The following is a 17,649-nucleotide window of genomic DNA, read 5'->3' on the forward strand; positions in this document are numbered from 1 at the left end:
AAGCAGGATCTGAGTGTGGGGGCTCAGGAGGGAAAACAGCATCAGCACAACAGCATGGAGAGGAAGAGAGCCCGGGCTTTGTGCTCAGGAGGTTCCCCAGGACCTTGCAGAGGAGCAGGGTTGTGTTCTGGAGACCTCTCTCTGTCCCGTACAGACCACCCATCAGGGATGGAGCACCCACACAGCAGGAAAGGCATTCCGGGGGCTGGGCCACTGCAGGGACTCCCTTGGGACGGACCAGTCCCTCTCTCCATAAAGGACTCAAACCCCTCTGCACCCACATGTCACAGGAACGGTTGGTGCCCCCGCTTCTTCTCATGATGCAGCTGAATCCCTGCAGGGAAGAGGGAACCCTCATGGACACATGAGTGGGATGGGCTGATCCCAGTGGGCAGATGAGCCCCACACCACCTGGGGATGGAGGAGAGCATGGGAAGGGCAAAAGCAAGACAACTCATGGCTCAAGATAGGGACATTTTAATAGGTAAACCAAAAGCTGCGTGTGCAAACAAAGCCAAAGAAGGGATTCTTTCACTACTTCCTCTGGGCTGGCAGATGTTCAGCCACCCCCAGGGAAGCAGGCCTCCATCACATGTAACAGTGGCTTGGAAAAGCAAATGCCACAACTCCAAACATCCTCCCTTCCTCCCTGTTTCCCTAGCTTCCATTCCTTGAGCACAGTATCCTATGGGATGTCCCTTCGGTCAGCTGGGGTCACCTTTCCCAGTTGTGTCCCCTCCAGTGTCTTGCCAACCCCCAGCTGGCTGGCTGAAGGATGAGAATAGAGGAGTTCTTGGTGCTGGGCAGGCACTGTTCACCAGCAGCCAAACAGGGGGGGTATCAACAATCCTGAAACACAGAACCTCTCCAGCATCTAAAGAGAACATCAACTCTGTCCTGGCCCCAACCACTGCAATGGGATGCACTCCTCACAGGACCCCTCTACAGCCGTGTCTTGGTCTACCACCCCAGACACTCCTGGGAAAGGGTGCTTGGGGATCTCTCGCCCTGAAGACAAGAAACTGGGAGCAGAATGGAGATGGGTGATGGAGCACAGTACAGCCCCATGGGGAGACCTTCCTCACAGCTTCAAATGGAGAAAAGCCTTGCCAAGATGCAAGGTGGGAAGGGTGACCCAGCAGAGGTTGGCTTGCATTTGTTGCTCCCCAGGCTGTGGGCTCACACTGGTGAGGTCTGCCCAGGGCTGGTGCCAAGCACGCTGGGACTGCTCTCCACCAGCATTCCTGGATCGAGGTCACAGCCCCCATGCTTCTTCATGCTGCTGCACTAGGTGTGACCCTAGGAAAACAGCCAGTGGGCTTTCTCTAAAGCATGTTCTCCATAGGCCTGGTGAGGTCTCTAGAAGAGGTGGCCTTGATCCTCTACTGACTTGTTGTCATCACGGCCAAATGCTCTCAGCCCTGCCTGCTGCCATCACGGCCTCTCCGTGCCCAGGGCCACCATGGGTGAAGACGTTTCCCTGCCTTCAGATGGAACAAGAGACCGGGTGCTCTGGGAAGAGAGGGGAGAACAGCTTCTCCTGGAAGAAGTGTGCAGGAAAGAAAGAGATATGGTACAAGTGAATGTGGAGGCCGCTCATGTGCTCTGTGGCAAGCGTCTTGCAAGAAAGGCTTTCAAAACTGACAACAATCGTACTTGGGGACCCTACACAATGTCACTAAAGGGGAAATCTTAAAAGTCTCAGTGGTCTCAAAAGGCAATTATGACAGATACCACAGCAAACAACACTGATAGTGCAGTAAGAATCATCTTTAGTTTCTTCTGCTTCTGCTCAGCTCTCTTGTACTGCTCTTGCACACCTGGGGACAGAGAAACAGAGGCGTTGCAAAGGCAAGCGCTGAGCCCCCGGCCCCCAAGAAGTCCTTTTTCCCTCCCCTCCATCATTCCCCCAACCCAGAAATTACGTTTCAGCTCCTCTTCCTTCTCTTTCAGGGACTGGTCTACGGTGAGGATGACACTGGCCAGAAACTTGAGCCTTTGGAGGAACTCCTGAAGGACAGCAGCGGCCTGTACGACCAGAGGTAGAAGAGAAGAGAAAAATCAGCAGCTCAGGCGAAATGGTTTCTTGGGGGAAGGGGATGGGACGTGCAGCATCTCCCCTCAAAGGGGAGTTGCACTTCTTCCTACCTTCACTCCCTTGCCAGGCACTTCCCGGTAATTCTTCACCAGTGCCAGCAGGTCTGTTTGGAACAGCTGGAACCCACCGGCAACATTGTAGTCACCATCACCGAGGCGTCTCTCCATGTCTTGGAAGAGCTCCCTGAGAGCATCCTCGCACTTGGCACGGGATGCCTCCTCATTGCCTCTGCAGAACTTCTCCTTGACTTCCTCCACCTGGCGCTACTCAGAGATGCAGAGGGAAGGTGTCAGCCCAGGCTGAGCTGAAGCCACCGCTCTCACACCAGCCAGAAACCAAGCCAGGCTGACATGGAGACAGGGATCTCCAGGCTGTGGCGTAATCAACTGGGAGGTGACAATGGGGCGGCCATTCTGTGCCCACAGACCCCTCTGGGCCAAGGTGCACATGAGCAGAGAGCGTGCCAGGAACCCTGGGCTTCACAACAACCAGAGGCAAGAGAGTCAGCACGACAAGGGCAGTGGGGAAGGTTCCAGGCTTCCAGCCGGACCAGAGGTACGTCTGGGCTGCAGCACGGGACAGGGCAGGGCTGAGATTCACCCCCGTTGCAGCACGGCTTTGGAACAGAGGGAGAAGTGGCTGGTGCAGCAGGGACGACCACCCGTCCGTAGCGTGGGAGAGCAGGCGCTGGGATGGAGTCTCCTCTGGAGAGGGCACAGCCTTGTCCTCTGGCAGGAGACAGGGAGATCCCAGTTCCCTAGGACCATGCTATTTTCCCAGGCCTGAGGGCACAGTGGTGGTGTCCCTGGGGAATTCTGGCTGGGCTGGGGACCACCTACCGTGAGCTCTGCCTGGAAACGGCACATGCCCTCCTCAAATGCCCGTTTGTGGAACAGCTCCAGAGCCTCCTGATCACACTGCCTGTGCAACTCCAGCAATTCCTCAACAGTCTCTGTCGGCAGCTTTGCCCGCTGCTTCATCAGATTCTGGTACAATGTCACAGCCTCTTTCACCGCCGCTGCATTCTCCATCTCTGCCAGGGCCAGCACTGCACTCTCCAGGCACGGCACTGATCCGCTCTCGATGGCCTCCACGTAGGTCTCTGCCAGCTTCCCCAGCACTGCCAAAGAAGACCAACCATGAGACAGCTGCAGCCTCAACACAATGCCAGCTCCCATTTCGCCCTGGCTCCTGCCACATCCCTGCTGCCTCCCTGACAGAGTCTTCATCAACTTCTTTTCCCAATTGTTTCCCACCCTGCCTGCAACTTCCAGAAGCTCCAGGTCAACAGGCAGGGACGGCACCAGCAGAAAAGCTCTCCCTCTACCCACCTGCATCCTTTGACCCTGCAGTTCATCCTTCCCCAGAGACAGCCTGGAGCCCCCGCCCATCCAAGCCTCTGCACACCAGCACTCACGGTTCCCTGTCAGGATGCGCCCATGAGGGATGCTCTTAGGTGGAGACTTTTCCCAGATGTGCCTGCAGAATTTCTCCACCTGTTGCTGGAAGTCTTGATTCAGCTCATCATCCTGAAGCTCCTCCAAGCGCACCAGCTCACTCCTGCTGGCTGGCTGGTCAAAAATAAAGCACTTGCGATGCGGAAAGGACCGGAGGATGCATTCCCGGGGCTGGTTGCAGCGTTGTGTCTCCGGGCTGTCACCTGCACAGTGAGAGGACACAGAGGGAGTTCACCGGCATTGTGCTGTCGTTGACTGACCCTGAAGTGCTGCTTTGTCACAAGTGGACATCTCCAGCAGCACACCACCATTCCCTTACCAGGCTCTAACTCCAGCGCGTCCTCCAAGTATTCGTCCTCACAGATCTCCTTCCCGTCCTTCTCCAGCTGCAGGGTGAAATCCCGCACAGCCCAGACAAAAGTCGGGAAGAAGGGGACTAATTGTCCTGCCTCCTCCAGGCCATCTTCACTCTCCTCGGGTGCTGCTTTCACCTTGATACGCTCAGTCAGCCTCATCACATAGCTGGGAGCTGGCTAAGGAAACAGCCCTGAACGCACGGGCATCGCCATCCTGCAACCACCCCCAGCCATAAGGTCATCAACATGGCACCCCTAAGGACTCAAAGCACATTCCTGGGCACCAGCAGAAGGTTCTTTGAGGAACTGCAATCTGTCAACCCCTTGCCCACCACCTAGGGAGAGGAGGGCATCCCTGGTGCCGCACTCCCACCAAGGATACTACAGCTGCTCCAGGGCCTGCTGGTCAATGGAGCCTTTGCTGTTGTAGATCAGGGTGCTGGAGAGCAGGACGGTCAGCACAAAGATCCACGTGTCATTCTTGGTGTCGCCCTGGAACAACAACGCCTGGCTCTCAGCAACAAGACTCCCTAAGGAGGAGCAAAGCCCCACAACCCAGACCCACAATGCCCCTAACCCACAGGCCACAGCCAGGCCAGCTTTTGGACAGACCCCGCCATGACATCACCATGACCTTCTGTAGCTGGGATCATCCTAAGCTCTGCACTCCCAGGGTCCCACAATCCCCTACACAGTGTTCCTGGAGCTCTTCATGCCTGTCCTGCTGCTCTTCTCCAGAAAAGCAGAGGAATTTGACAACTTCTCTACCCCAGCCTCCTTCCGCTTGGCCTCTGGCTCTTCCCAGCTGAAGGATATCACAGCTGGTGGGAACACCTTGACTCAGGCCACCAAGGCTGCGCCCTCAAGACCTTCCACAAAGTGCTGGGATGCACAAAGGGAGCTGCTGCTTCTTCCGCACCTTCTTCACGTCGCCCAGACCTTCACTGTCCAGCAGCACCAGAGTGTGTCCAGGCCGGCAGGGGTGAGGGACACACCACATCCAGATCCCTTTGGTGTGGGCCTGCACACTAGAGCCCATGGAGAAACCTGTGGGAGGACACAAAGGTCTCACCAGCGTTAAACCCCAAGCAGGAAAACCCAGTAAGCTTGGCCATCCAGGGCTGGGATCTCCCTCACCTTTCCTCTGCCCAGCCAGCCTGTTCATGAGGTAGGACTTGCCGGTGCGGTACAGCCCAGCGATGCCCACCACCACCACCGGCTGGGAGATCTCTGACAGCACCTGCAGGGCCTCCTGCTGGACCACCAGCCCCTTCCTTGGGCTGTTCTCAATGAGGCAGACGGGTGCCGGCATCTGGATTGCAGAGGCCATTGCTGACGGCACACGGGACCTGTGAAGGAGACGGGCAGAGGGGCTGCTTCGTGAGGGGGCAACCCACACCCCGGACAGGGACGGGCATCAGCGGCCTTAATAACTGAAATACAATAGAAGAATGATTTGGAATGAGAAGGAAAATAAGAAAGGGAGAGATACCTGCTCACTGGCGGGGTGCTGCGAGGAGCAGGAAAGGCCTTTGCACTGTGCAGATGCAGGTCAGCGATGTTCTGGTTTGAGCTAAAGCAGAAGGGATTTTCTAGTGTCACAGCTACATCTGGTTGAAGTCACTGTGTTTTCTGGTAGTTAACTGGAAATTAACTATGTTTGCAGGCAGTGTCTATCTCTGGAAGTGAGAACACTGAGCATTTACGGTTATCTCCAAAGTAATGGGCACTGGGATGCAGAAAGGTCATTGCTGACATCGGTCCCTGGGGAGACCAAGGCCATCCTGGAGCTGGTATAGTTGTGAGGGAAAGAGGAGAAAAAGGGGGGGGCACATACAGGGAGAGGCAGACAGTAGAGGGGACCCCAAACTGACCAACAGAGGCTTCCACCCCATAGACATCACGCTTGGAATAACAAGGGGGGATGACGAGGCTCAGTCTCTCTTCTTTGATGGCCGGTGCCCAGGGAGAACTCTTTTGCCCCGATCCCTTTCCAGGAGCGAGAGATGGCAAGGGGGGAATTGGGATCCTGACTGTTCCTCTTTGGCTTACAATCAAGCTGGGTGGGGCTCAACCGTGACAAGTGATAACAAAAATATCTGTGCGTTCCTGAATCCAGTTCCTGAGTGCAGCTCCTGCAGCTGCTGAGTCCAGCCTGGGACTTTCCCCACACAGTAACCCCTCCTTTCCTTCCTCCTCACTCCCACCCATCAGTGGTGCCAGTCACTCCAGTAGGTGGGTCGATTTTGTGCATTTGCACATAGTTTGTTCTTTTTGATTAGTAGCATTTTCATTATAATTATTATTGCTTCATCAAAGCTGGTTTAGTTTTCATTTCCAACCCACAACTCCCCTTCCCTCACCCATCTTTCCTCTTTCTGGAGCAGGGTGGCAGGGGAAATTGGAAGGTGAACTGCTCACGTTTGACCTCTCATAAAGCTGGATGCAGCTGAACCATGACAAGCAATAACAAACATGCCTCTAAGTCACCAACCCTGCCCTCAGCACAAACCAAAACCATAGCCCCATTCCAACTGCCCTGAAGAAAAGGAACTCTGTCCCAGCCCAAACCAGTGCAGGGGCACAAGAAGCTGAGAGGGAACGCAGCCGGGACAGCTGACCCCAACTGAACCCTAGAACTTTGCTTGTTTGCACAGCTGTGGCATTAACTATTAAACTCTCTTGGCCTCCAACCACAAGCTTTCTCACTTTGCCTCTCCGAATTTCTCCACATCCCACTGCGGGCAGGCAGTGAGCCCGCAGGTGAGGAGTTGCCGGCTGCACTTAAACCCCACCAAGCCCCAGTCCGGCCAGGCACCAGCAAACCCCACAGACGGAGAGGCAGACCAGTGCCCCAGTTCATGCCTGCACCCAGAACCTGCCTCACTGCAGCCTCTTGGACACCCAGGCACAGGCTCCATAGGCGTTGCCCACTTCTGGGATTGGAATCCTCTTGGAGGACACTGCTCTCCTCCAGGAACATCAAAGGGATGGCCATGGGGGGACAAGAGGCTGCCTCGGGGTCCCAGGCGTTCCCAGCACAGCAGGGAGGAGAGAAAAGCTCAGGGCAGAGGGGCTGAGCTCAGGCGAGTGCTAACTTGCACACCAAGCCTTTGGGGGTGTTGAACACAGGCTCCCAGCCCCCCATCCCCCCTGCTCCATCCCTGGGCCACAGCAGAGATGCAGAGCTCTTCCTCTTCCCACCTGCTGGGCTCCCTGTCACGCACTGGGGTTCCTGTCACCCACTGGGGTCAGCAGGAGCCCCCACAGCCCTATGTCCAGGGCTGCTTGCATTGGGGGGGGGGGATCAGGGGAAGGGACTCACCCTCGTCTTCCTCACCTGCTGGGGGCTGACACAGCTCTGCTGCAGCCTGGGTCTAGCCTGGATTTTTATGCTGTGCCTTTCTCCTCCTATGCCAGGAAACAGCGTGACCCAGGCAGAGAAAACGAAAGTTAGGACCTGAGAGCAAAGCAGGAAATGCCACGGCTGGCCGTTGGTCACGGGTTTTCCGCCACCCTGCAGCTCCATTCGAAAACTGAGAGCAGGCAAGACAGAGACGGATTAATAAGTGAAGGAATGAGAAGGATTAACAAGAAATGCAAAAGCAAACCCTGACTACCTAAAGCAAAACCAAACCCTCATATTAGCATTCACCCTGAGCAAGCCCCTAGTCCCAACCCAAATCCTCCCCCCAATCGCAGAATCCTAGGAGCATGTAAACATGAATCATAGAATAGTTTGCATTGGAAGGGACATTAAAGATCATCTAGTTCACACACACACACACACACACACACACACACTCCCCCCCCCACCCCACAATGGGCAGCCACTAGATCAGGCTGCCCAAGACCCCATCCAGGGATGGGGTAGCCACAACTTCCCTGGGCAACCTGATCCAGGGCCTCACCACATTCATCATGAAGAAGTTGCACCTTATGTCTAATCTAAATCTGTCTCTCTCCAGTTTATAGCTGTTGCCCCAGTCCTATCACTACAAGCCTGTTGCCGCTCATGAGCGTGGCGGCCAATCTCAGGAACAACACAACAGCCAACCCCAGGCCGCTCGGGCCATCAGCTCACGGGCACCAATGGCAAATTGCATTTATTAGCTCATAACACGGCATTATATAGTCTTGGGTTTACAACATCATTTCCGTCTGCTTACAGTATAACCTAAACACTATTGGTCATCTTGGGCTAAACTCAGCTAAAAACTATTGGCCATTCGGAGAGGAGTCTTATCTTTCCGTTACAGCGTGATATCTTCCGACCGCCAGGCATTAAAGATCATCCAGTTCAACCCTTCCCCCCCCCCCCCCCCCCCCGCGATGGGCAGCCACAACTTCCCTGGGCAACCTGATCCAGGGCCTCACTGCATTCATCATGAAGAAGTTCCATCTAATGTCTAACCTAAATCTGTCCCTCTCCAGTTTATAGCCATTGCCCCTAGTCCTATCACTACAAGCCTTTGTAAAAAGCCTCTCCCCAGCTTTCTTGTAGGTCCCCTTAAGGTACTCGAAGGTCGATATAAGGTCTCCTCAGAGCCTTCTCTTCTCCAGGCTGAACAAGCCCAACTCTCTTACCCCGGCCTCATATGGAAGGTGCTCCAGCCCCCAGATCATCCTTGCAGCCCTCCTCTGGATCCGTTCCAACAGCTCCATCTTCTTCTTATGTTGAGGATTCCAGAACTGGACATAATACTCCAGGTGGGGTCTCACAAGAGATGAATAGAAGGGCAGAATCACCTCCCTCGACCTGCTGGCCACGCTTCTTTTGATGCAGCCCAGGATACGGTTGGCTTCTGGGCTGCGAGCGCACGTTGCCGGCTCATGTGAAGTTCCAGCCCTGTTCATTGTCTTCATCAATGACCCGGATGAAGGCATTGAGTGCACCCTTAGCAAGTTTGTGGATGACATTAAGCTGGGAGGAAGCGTGGATCTGCTGGAGGGTAGGGAGGCTCTGCAAAGGGATCTGAACAGGCTGGACTGCTGGGCCGAGACCAATGGGATGAGGTTCAACATGGCCAAATGCCGGGTCCTGCACTTGGGGCACAACAACCCTATGCAGTGCTACAGACTAGGAGAAGTCTGGCTAGAAAGCTGCCTAGAGGAGAAGGACCTGGACGTGTTGGTTGACAGCTGACTGAATGTGAGCCAGCAGTGTGGCCAAGAAGACCAATGGCATCTTGGCTTGTATCAGAAACGGTGTGATCAGCAGGTCCAGGGAGGTTATTCTCCCTCTGTACTCAGCACTGGTGAGACTGCACCTTGAATACTGTGTTCAGTTCTGGTCCCCTCACCACAAGAAGGATGTTGAGGCTCTGAAGCGTGTCCAGAGAAGAGCAACAAAGCTGGTGAGGGGCTGGAGAACAAGTCTTCTGAGGAGCGGCTGAGAGAGCTGGGGGTGTTTAGCCTGGAGAAGAGGAGGTGAGGGGAGACCTTATTCCTCTCTACAACTACCTGAAAGGAGGTTGTGGAGGGGAGGGAGCTGGGCTCTTCTCCCAAGTGACAGGGGACAAGACAAGAGGGAACGGCCTGAAGCTCCGCCAGAGGAGGTTCAAGCTGGACATCAGGAAAAAATTTTTCACGGAAAGGGTCATCGGGCACTGGAACAGCTGCCCAGGGAGGGGGTTGAGTCACCTTCCCTGGAGGTGTTTAAGGGATGGGTGGATGAAGTGCTGAGGGGCGTGGTTTAGGGAGTGTTAGGAATGGTTGGACTCGATGATCCAGTGGGTCCTTTCCAACCTGGTGATTCTATGACTCTAAGGCCAGGCTGGATGGGGCCTTGGCCAGCCTGATCCAGTGGGAGGTGTCCCTGCCCATGGCAGAGGGTTTGGAACTAGGTGATCTTTAAAGTCCCTTCCAACCCTTAGTGTTCTATGAATCTATGATTCTAACTTCACCACAGTCAACCCTCTGCTCATTAGAGCTTTGGCATCATCTCTGCCTGACCTCGCCCCTGAGGAGGGGAGAGACAGGAACAGAGGGAGGGGCCTTCCCCCCGCCCCGCGGGGTGCCCTCCCCAACGCCGGCTCCGGCCGCGTCGCCGCCGCCTCGACAGGGCCCGCGCGGGGCAGGCGAACGGCGCGAACAGCCCCGGCGGGGTCCTTGCTGTGCGCCCCGCGCGTGGCGGCCATTGCGGCAGCGGGGAGAGAGCGGGAGGCTATGGGGTTCTGTCCCTGCTGCGCTGCCCGTTCGCCTCCGCCCTGCGGGGGTTTCCATCACCGTGTGCAGGAAGGCGCCGGGGCTGGGGTAGCGGTGGAGCCCAGCTGCTGTGAGGGCGCCGGGACTGCTCGGTGTAGAGAGGACGAGGCTGATGGGAGACCTCATGGCCCACTGCAGCTCCCGGAAAGGAGGTTGGAGTGAGGTGGGTGCTGGGCTCTGCTCCCAAGGAATAAGGGAAGGAACGAGAGGAAACGGCCTCAAGTTGTCCCAGAGGAGGGTTAGATTGGATATTGGGAAAGATTTCTCTACTGGCACGAGAGGTGAAGCCCTGGCAGGGGCTGCCCAGGACAGGGCTGGAGTCCTCATCCCTGGAAGGGTTCAGAAAGCGAGGAGGTGCAGTACTTGGGGACACGGTTTAGTGGGCATGGTGGGTTTTTTTCCTGTGTAAATAAAATTGTCCTGCTCTGCTCAGCAGTTCTTTCGGTGCTGTGTCTGTTCCACTGGGAACAAGGACTCAGTCCCAGTCCTGTCTCTTCACCAGCTCCATCTCCACTGCTGATCACATTTCTCAGCGTCTCATCTTTCTTTTATTTTTCTTCCAGCCCTGGAGAGCCCCGAGGGCTTCAGGCAGCCCAAGCGCTGGGCTCCAAGGCTTCCAGGAGCCCACAGACATTCTGGTGGCCAGAGACGTTTAAAATGGCATCGCTGTGCACAGGTCACCCTAGCTGAGGTGCTTTGGTGGTGGTTCTGCCTGCCCAGAACCATCTAGCTTGCATGCTCGGGATGGTAAACGCTGCAGCACGCGCTGGGTTTAGAGTTGTTGGTAACTGGACGTAGCCCCAGCCCCTGGATTTCATTCCCAGGAGGTGGAAAATGTCAGTAATAGCTGCTGCCTGGAGGGGGACAAAGAGCTGTGGTTATTTTCAGTGTCCCCAAAAGACTGGCAGACAGGGTTGCTTAGGATTGTTGTGGCTGTGCCAGATACACGCCAGGTGGAAATCCTGCATCAAGAAAATTGTGCCTATGAGTAGTGTGAGTGAATGATAGGGAGAGGGAGATGTAGCCCTGCGTGTGAGCAGTGCCTTCCTAGGGAATTCCTTTCTTCTCTGCCACCTCAGACAGTGCAGCTTTGCCCCGGGATAGGGAGTTACATGCAAGGCTGGTCCAGTTGTTGGTGCCTCTTCGAGGTGGGGGTGGGAGGCTCTGTTTGGATGCCAAGATCCCCCTGGATGGCCTGGAAGGAGCCGGTGCTTCACTACTCCATGTGGACTGGCCTGGAGCTGGGTCCTCACAGCCTGGAAAGCAGAGGGGTGAAGGGAAGCACAGAGGTGTTGAGGTGTGCTCGCCCATGTGCTTGTGTGTGTGGACAGGCATCACACATGGAATGTGCAGGAGTGGTCGGTGATTGAGATGGGATCTGATGTGCTGCAAACTCTTTCAGTGTTCCATAGGGCATTTCCATTGCTCTGTTCCGATGCTGCGCTTCCTTGATACAGAGCTGAACCCCTGCCCTGCGATGGGGAGCACTGAGGCGGGACCGTGTTCCTGGGGCAGTGAGCAGTGGATGTTCTGAGACATCTGCATCTAATGAAGGCAGGCAGAATTCTGGCATTTGTCAAAGCCTGCCAGCATGGCTGCAGCACCATGAGTGCCACCAGCACAGGTTGCGCTCCTTGTCTGCTGGATGCCCTCGGCACGTCCAGGTAGGTGGAACAGGGCGGCTGCGGGAACAGCCCCAGGCAATTAGTGATCGTGAGGAGTGCAGATTTGGGACCCAGGTGCTGGGGGTGCCGTTGGCCAAACCCATTTTAGTGCATTACTGGAACATAATCCAAGAGGGAAACCAAGCGCATTGTGCTTTGACTGTTCCTTCCCTGGTGATTTTGTCTGCATTCCTCCTGGATTTTGTTGCTGTCTCCCCAAACTCTTTCTTGGATCCCGGCTTTCCCAGAGCCTTGTAGGGAATGTTGTTTGGAATTGCTGGGTTTCTCTTGGTGTACCTTGTGGGGAAGGTGCAGATGGGCAGAGGGGCAGCAGAAGTTTGGGGTTGTGAGTATTTACAGACACCACAAGAGTCTGGGACCGTGCGGAATTCAGTCCTCAGGGAATGCTGCTGGAACCTGCGCAAAGGTGAAACGGGGGCTTCTCTGTGCACTGGCTGCTCTCTGGTCCTGCCCAGCAGCGCTGTTTGGCCTCCAGTGCTGTTTGCGTGTTCCTCGAGTCCTCTTTTTCCTGTGTGACTAGAATTGTCCTACTCTGCTCAGCAGTTCTTTCTGTGCTCTGTCCATTCTGCCGGGAACAAGGACTCAGTCCCAGTCTTCACCAGCCCCATCTCCATTGTCGATCACATTTCTCATCATCTCGTCCCTCTTTTATTTTCCTTCTCAAGTAAAGCTGGGTGAGAAACAGTTGTGAGGTGGCTCTGGTGCTCCCAAACAGAGTTGGGTTCTTACGTAAGGTATCCCTGTTCCCGTGCCAAAGATGGAGCCTGTTTGTGGTGTTACTGATCCACACGGCAGCTCCTGCTCTGGGAAGGGAGTGCAGGGCTGGAAACCTTGGGTCCGTGATGGATGTTGTCCTGAAGCACGGTGAGGTTTCTCCCCTCTTCAGCTCTAGAATTATTCTGACACCAAGGAAATTCCCAGTTCTTTTGGCTGTGATCTTTGACCTTTTCCAAACTGTGGAATCAAATCCCTGTGCCAAAGTGGAACCCAGCGTGAGTAGCAGGGGGCAGGGTTGGCATTTTGTTCCTGGCTGCATGGAGAGGTGCAGTTCTGGGTGCTGCGTTCTTGAGGCCTGAGGGTAGCTCTGGCACCCAGAGCCGAGCAGGACGAGGGAATGCTGGTGTGGAGATTCAGAGGTGAACGGAACTGTCCTGTCCTGTCGAGCGTGCTTGTTCCAAGTGCACAGACACAGTTCAGTACCAGCTGCGCACACAGCATGTCCGCAGGGTCCTGTCACATCTGCCCTGCTCACAGGGAGCAGCCCAGTGTTCAGACTCCCCTTTTTGGGAGCAGCCATGGTTTTCCCCCTGTTCTGTTGGGCTTTGCTCTGTTGTGTCTGCATGGCAGGGAGAGCTCAGCAGGAGCCCTTCTCCACTGCTGCTGATTTTGTTTGTGCACATGAAACACTTCTGTATGCCCAGCGGCACCAGTCTGAGCACGTTCCGTAACTCAGCAACTGAAGCTTTCTTTGGGGATCAGCTTTTAACAGATTCCACTTCACATCACTCCTGTTCTCTTTCCGGTAGGATTTGGCGATGGAGATGATGGCCGTTCTATGTGGTGCTGCAGAGCCAGCAGTTCTGCTGTGCATTGCGGTGGGTGATGACTGGTGGTGTCCTTGTCAGAGTTGAAACCTGTCTGCCAGGCACACAATGGATCTGGGGTCGTTACAGCGCAGCAGGTAATGCTCAGCAGGAGGAGGGGACACCAGGTGCAGTGGGGAGTGCAGGGCTTCTTGCTTCTGTGTCTGGGGTTTCTTGGGGCAAAAAGCAGTGTGCCAGGCTGACCTCCAAGCCGCACTGGGGCACAGTTTGTGGCCAGGTTCCAAGTGTGGTGCTGGCTCTGGGTGTGAGCTGCCCCGTGTCTGGTCAGGGAAGGCCGGTGTTGCAGCTGTGCCTGCAGGCATTTGGCTGTTGGGAGCCTGGTTTGGCTCAGGTAGCCGGTGGGAAGGGCCCGACGTCCCCTTGCCTCTCTGTCTGTCCTGCTGTCAAATCAGCGCTGGTTTCTGGTTCTGCCCAGCCCTGGAGAACCCCAAGGGCTTCAGGCAAACCCATGAGTCAGGCTCCAAGGTTTCCAGGAGCCCTCAGGTCTCCTGGTGGCCAGAGACATTTAAAATGGCATTGCTGTGCACAAGTCACCCCAGCCAAGGTGCTTTGGTGGTGGTTCTGTCTGCCCACCTACAGAGCAGGAGCTGTGAGCTTTTGCGTGCAGTGGATACACAGATTTCTGGAGCTGGAATGTGTCCTTGACAGGGACTGAGAAAACTTTCCAGGCGCTGGAGAAAGGAAGGGGGCAGGAGCGCGTTTTAGACCATTGCTGTTCTTTTTCAGTGGGAAAACTGGGCTTCTGCTTTTTGTTCAGTGTTTCGATAAAGATTGAAATGCATTCCTATTGTTCTGTCCCATTGATTTCATTTCCCACCCTGCTGTGTTCCAGAAAAAAGAGCTTCAAGGTTCTCCCCAATGCCTGCTGCTTCGTGGGCCCTGTGTTCCTCCAGAGGTGCCACTTGGGTGAAGGAGAGGGGACGGTGAGTATGGGCTCAGGGAAGCCCAGCTGGGCTCTTGGGAAGCATCTGAGGCCTCACTTCCTGGGTGAGCTGGGGATGGACGTGCTCCCAAGGCTCCTCTCCCACCCCACAGTTGCACTGCCATGCAGATGGGAGCTGTTGCTCCTCGCCCTGGTCTATGATGTCTCTTGGCATGTATTATCTGAGCAGCAGGCTGAAGATGAGCAGTTCTGCTCTTGAGTTCCTCTGAGACCTGGCGAGGGAGCACCTTGTCACTCCTTGAGCTGCAAGGAGCCTGCTTTTGTGTTTCCACCTGGCTGCCTTGAGCAGACACTGTTCAGAATCTGGCCAGGGTGATAGTATGAGGGGAAATGGCGTCAGGCTGCATCAGGGGAGTCTCGGACTGGATTTTGGGAGAGATCTCTTCACTGGAAGAGTGGTGAAAGATTGGACCAGCCTGCCTAGGGCAGTGGTGGAGTCAACATCTCTGGAGATGTTCAGACTTCGTAGAGGTGGCATTTGAGGACATGGTTTGGTAGGCACGGTGGTGTTGGGCTGACGGCTGGACTGGTTGACCCTTGAGGTCTTTTCCACCCTTCATGATTCCATGATTCTCTGCTGGCTTTGGGTGTGGGCTGCACTGTTTCTAGTCGGGAAGGGCTGGTGGCGCGGCTGTGCCCACAGGCATTTGGCTGCTGTTAGCCTGGTTTGGTTCGGTTTCCAGGTGGAAGAAGGCTAAAGTCCCCTTGCTTCTCTGTCTGTCCTGCTGTCAAACCAGGCTGGTTTCTGGTTCTGCCCAGCCTCTGGAGAACCCCGAGGGCTTCAGGCAGCCCAGGAGCTGGGCCCCAGGGCTCCTTGTCAGTTGTTAATGACTCTTCCATCCCAGCTTGTGTAAACTGTAAAGCCAGGAAGCAGCAGGGGAACAGGAGCAGCACTGTTGTGTTCACAGCACATAGTGTGCTGTGGTGCAGAGGTTCAGGGGCTCACATCACTGCAAGCTCAGAAATCTCTTCTTTCCCTCTCAGCCCCTGCATTTTCCTCCAGGACACACTCACTGTGTTGTTCCTGACTGATCCATCGGCCATGGGGCTTCTGAAGATCCTGCTAGTTGTGGTTACTCCTCCTCTGTTCCAATAGGATGTTGATAAAGCTCTTTATCCCTGCAGGCTGGCTCTGGCTGTCAGGGTGTCACTCCTGGCTGCCTCGCCCATGCCTGCCCATCCCCAGCAGCAGTGGTGCAGGCGAAGGTCTGTGAGCCACGGTCTTTGTCCCATCCCAAAAATGCTCCATAGTCAACCCTCCACTGTTTTTCATCTTGCAGACAGCAACATCCCTGAGCCTGCTCGTGCAGGTGAAAGGATGTGGGAAGTCTGTAAGAGCAGCTGGGATTGTCTTTATTTTCTTTTGGGAACCTCCTGGTGTTCTAGACAGCACTGGGTGAGCTGCAGGGAACCAAACTGTGCTGGAGTGACCATGGATTCTGAGCTGTTTCAGTGAGCCCTGCTGTAAATTCAGGATTTGAGTTGTCTCTTTTAAAGAAAGATATGTTCAATCATTTCCCTTCTGGTTTTTTTTCTTGTGGCTTTTTTCCCCAAACTCTTCTCTGCTGTCTCCATGTTGCTGATGGAAAGGACGATGGGGAATGTGCGTGGCACTCGCCAAAAGAAGGTGGGTCACTGGCTGCAGACAATGGGGTCCTTTTAGCTCTTTCCAACCAGTGCCAGGGCTGGGGTGGGGGATGCCGTGTGCTGGAGCTTGCCGGGCGGAGGGTCCATTTGCGGCCATCTGTCTGGCACTTCAAACGCAGCCTCAGATCAGGGCCACAATGGTTTTATCATTGGGAATTCTCTCTCCTCTAGGATTTGTAGAAGAATTCCTGGTTTGTTGACTGTGAATCCCAGGTGTGACAGCATTCCCTGGCACAACAGGAAATGGTGTGAGCAGGAGTCAGCTCCTCTCACAAAGGCATCATCAACAACAGGTTCTTTTTTTCCCCCAAAATAGAAAAATTACTCAGGAAAAAGGAATTTCAGCTTCTCCTACAGGAAAGGAAAGCTTTTTCCAAATCCTTCTTGCCTTTTCCTTTCCTGAAGGTGGGAAGAGGTCATCAAAACAAACAATCCACGCCCTTTCTTGTCTTTTACTCCATAGGATATTTCAGAACCCTTCAGTGCTGTTTCTGTGTGCACGGCGTACGATTTGCACAGTTGTCAGAGGCCAAGCGTGTGCTGCTGGTTAATGCTTATTCCTTGTTTCCCCTCTTTGGAGAAACAGGTCAGACTTGTTCTTTTCTTTCCAGAAAGCTGGCTACAATGTCTCCCAGGAAGCTGTTTCACCTGAGGATAAATGGAGCATTTTAATTTATCATAGAGTAGAATCATGGAATGGTTGGGTTGGAAAGGACCTGAAAGCCCATCCAGTTCCACCCCCTACCATGGGCAGGGACATCTCCCACTGGATCAAGGGGCTAAAAGCCCCATCCAGCCTGGCCTTGAAGGATTTCAAGGCTCAAGTATCTTCTTAACTAGACCTGCTTAGATCAGGGGTTTGGACGAGATGAACTCCAGAGGGCCCTTTCTGTAAGGAACTGATAGGAAGGTTCCCCTCAAACAACTTAAGCTGGGATGTTGTCCTGTCTTCACCCCAGACTGATCCCCACACTGATGACTGGAGGAAGTGAGAACTGAAAGGAGGGGGATGCCTAAGGGAATTTCTGATGAGAAGCGATTTCTGCCAGAGATGGAGTATTGTCTTATTTGCATCTCTGAGCCCCACCCCAGCATGTGAAAAGGGAGGAAGGGGAGCTGCTGGTGAGGAGAAAGTCCTGCCAGAGGGTGGCCGTGTCTCCTGCCCTGATTCCCAGTCTGAAGCAATCCCAATTGCTGATTGAGTACAAGAGGAGAAGTTTAAAGGGCTTTGTCAACCTCTAGGCCCTCTTCCACGCTCTCCTAAAAGGCCTGAAGGAGTGTCTCTCTCTCCTGAATGGGAGGACCCTTGAGAACTGGACAGATGAAAGCTAGCCAGTTTGGCTGCTCTCTCTCTCTCTCGCTCTCTCTCTCTCTCTCTCTCTCTCTCTCTCTGGACAGATGAAAGCTAGCCAGTTTGGCTGCTCCCTCTCTCCCTCTCTCCCTCTCTCCCTCTCTCCCTCTCTCCCTCTCTCCCTCTCTCCCTCTCTCCCTCTCTCCCTCTCTCCCTCTCTCCCTCTCTCCCTCTCTCCCTCTCTCCCTCTCTCCCTCTCTCCCTCTCTCCCTCTCTCCCTCTCTCTGTTGCACTTTCCTTCCACCACCTCCTGGATCCACAACACAAAGATTCCATCACTGGCAAAGAAGAATTTTTATCA

The 17,649-nt window shown here is 54.7% G+C and overlaps 1 protein-coding gene, 1 long non-coding RNA gene and 1 other non-coding gene across 8 annotated transcripts; 2 read left to right on the forward strand and 1 right to left on the reverse strand.

Annotated features, from left to right (window-relative positions):
- Positions 1-461: 461 nt before the first annotated feature.
- On the reverse strand, positions 462-7,406 carry LOC104056838 (guanylate-binding protein 1-like). Of its 3 annotated transcripts, none has more exons than XM_054051061.1 (11): positions 7,252-7,406; positions 5,404-5,484; positions 5,049-5,260; positions 4,831-4,958; positions 4,294-4,403; positions 3,875-4,077; positions 3,516-3,758; positions 2,938-3,218; positions 2,149-2,361; positions 1,926-2,028; positions 462-1,820 (listed from the first exon to the last, which is right to left on the reverse strand). In XM_054051061.1, exons 3-11 carry the CDS (start codon positions 5,239-5,241, stop codon positions 1,711-1,713), a joined length of 1,584 nt encoding a protein of 527 aa, XP_053907036.1. In that variant the 5' UTR covers positions 5,242-5,260; positions 5,404-5,484; positions 7,252-7,406; the 3' UTR covers positions 462-1,710. The 3 variants fall into 3 exon arrangements, with proteins under 3 accessions (XP_053907036.1, XP_053907037.1, XP_053907038.1); XM_054051062.1 differs by having other exon boundaries at positions 7,237-7,382; XM_054051063.1 differs by lacking the exon at positions 5,404-5,484 and having other exon boundaries at positions 7,252-7,390.
- Positions 7,407-10,001: 2,595 nt separating this feature from the next.
- On the forward strand, positions 10,002-17,373 carry LOC128849393 (uncharacterized). Of its 4 annotated transcripts, none has more exons than XR_008447372.1 (6): positions 10,002-10,281; positions 11,576-11,782; positions 13,330-13,484; positions 14,240-14,330; positions 15,941-15,977; positions 16,169-16,210. It is a non-coding gene; the product is annotated as an uncharacterized LOC128849393 (long non-coding RNA). The 4 variants fall into 4 exon arrangements; XR_008447373.1 differs by lacking the exon at positions 11,576-11,782 and adding an exon at positions 16,461-17,373 and having other exon boundaries at positions 10,005-10,281; positions 16,169-16,290; XR_008447374.1 differs by lacking the exon at positions 11,576-11,782 and adding an exon at positions 16,314-17,373 and having other exon boundaries at positions 10,005-10,281.
- LOC128849430 (small nucleolar RNA SNORD45) lies at positions 14,483-14,565 on the forward strand. The gene has a single exon (XR_008447388.1). It is a non-coding gene; the product is annotated as a small nucleolar RNA SNORD45 (small nucleolar RNA).
- Positions 17,374-17,649: the final 276 nt, after the last annotated feature.

The sequence above is a fragment of the Cuculus canorus genome, chromosome 28 (genome assembly GCF_017976375.1).
Source record: "Cuculus canorus isolate bCucCan1 chromosome 28, bCucCan1.pri, whole genome shotgun sequence".
NCBI lineage: Eukaryota > Metazoa > Chordata > Aves > Cuculiformes > Cuculidae > Cuculus > Cuculus canorus.

What these genes read in the sequence shown, in the direction of transcription:
- LOC104056838 (XM_054051061.1), bottom strand. Translation starts at nt 5,241, where the DNA reads ATGGCCTCTGCAATCCAGATGCCGGCACCCGTCTGCCTCATTGAGAAC. An exon ending in CAGGCCCTGGAGCAGCTGTA is followed by an intron (nt 4,078 to 4,293) that starts GTATCCTTGGTG and finishes GCCAGCTCCCAG; the next exon opens with CTATGTGATGAGGCTGACTG. An exon ending in GTTTCCAGGCAGAGCTCACG is followed by an intron (nt 2,362 to 2,937) that starts GTAGGTGGTCCC and finishes ATCTCTGAGTAG; the next exon opens with CGCCAGGTGGAGGAAGTCAA.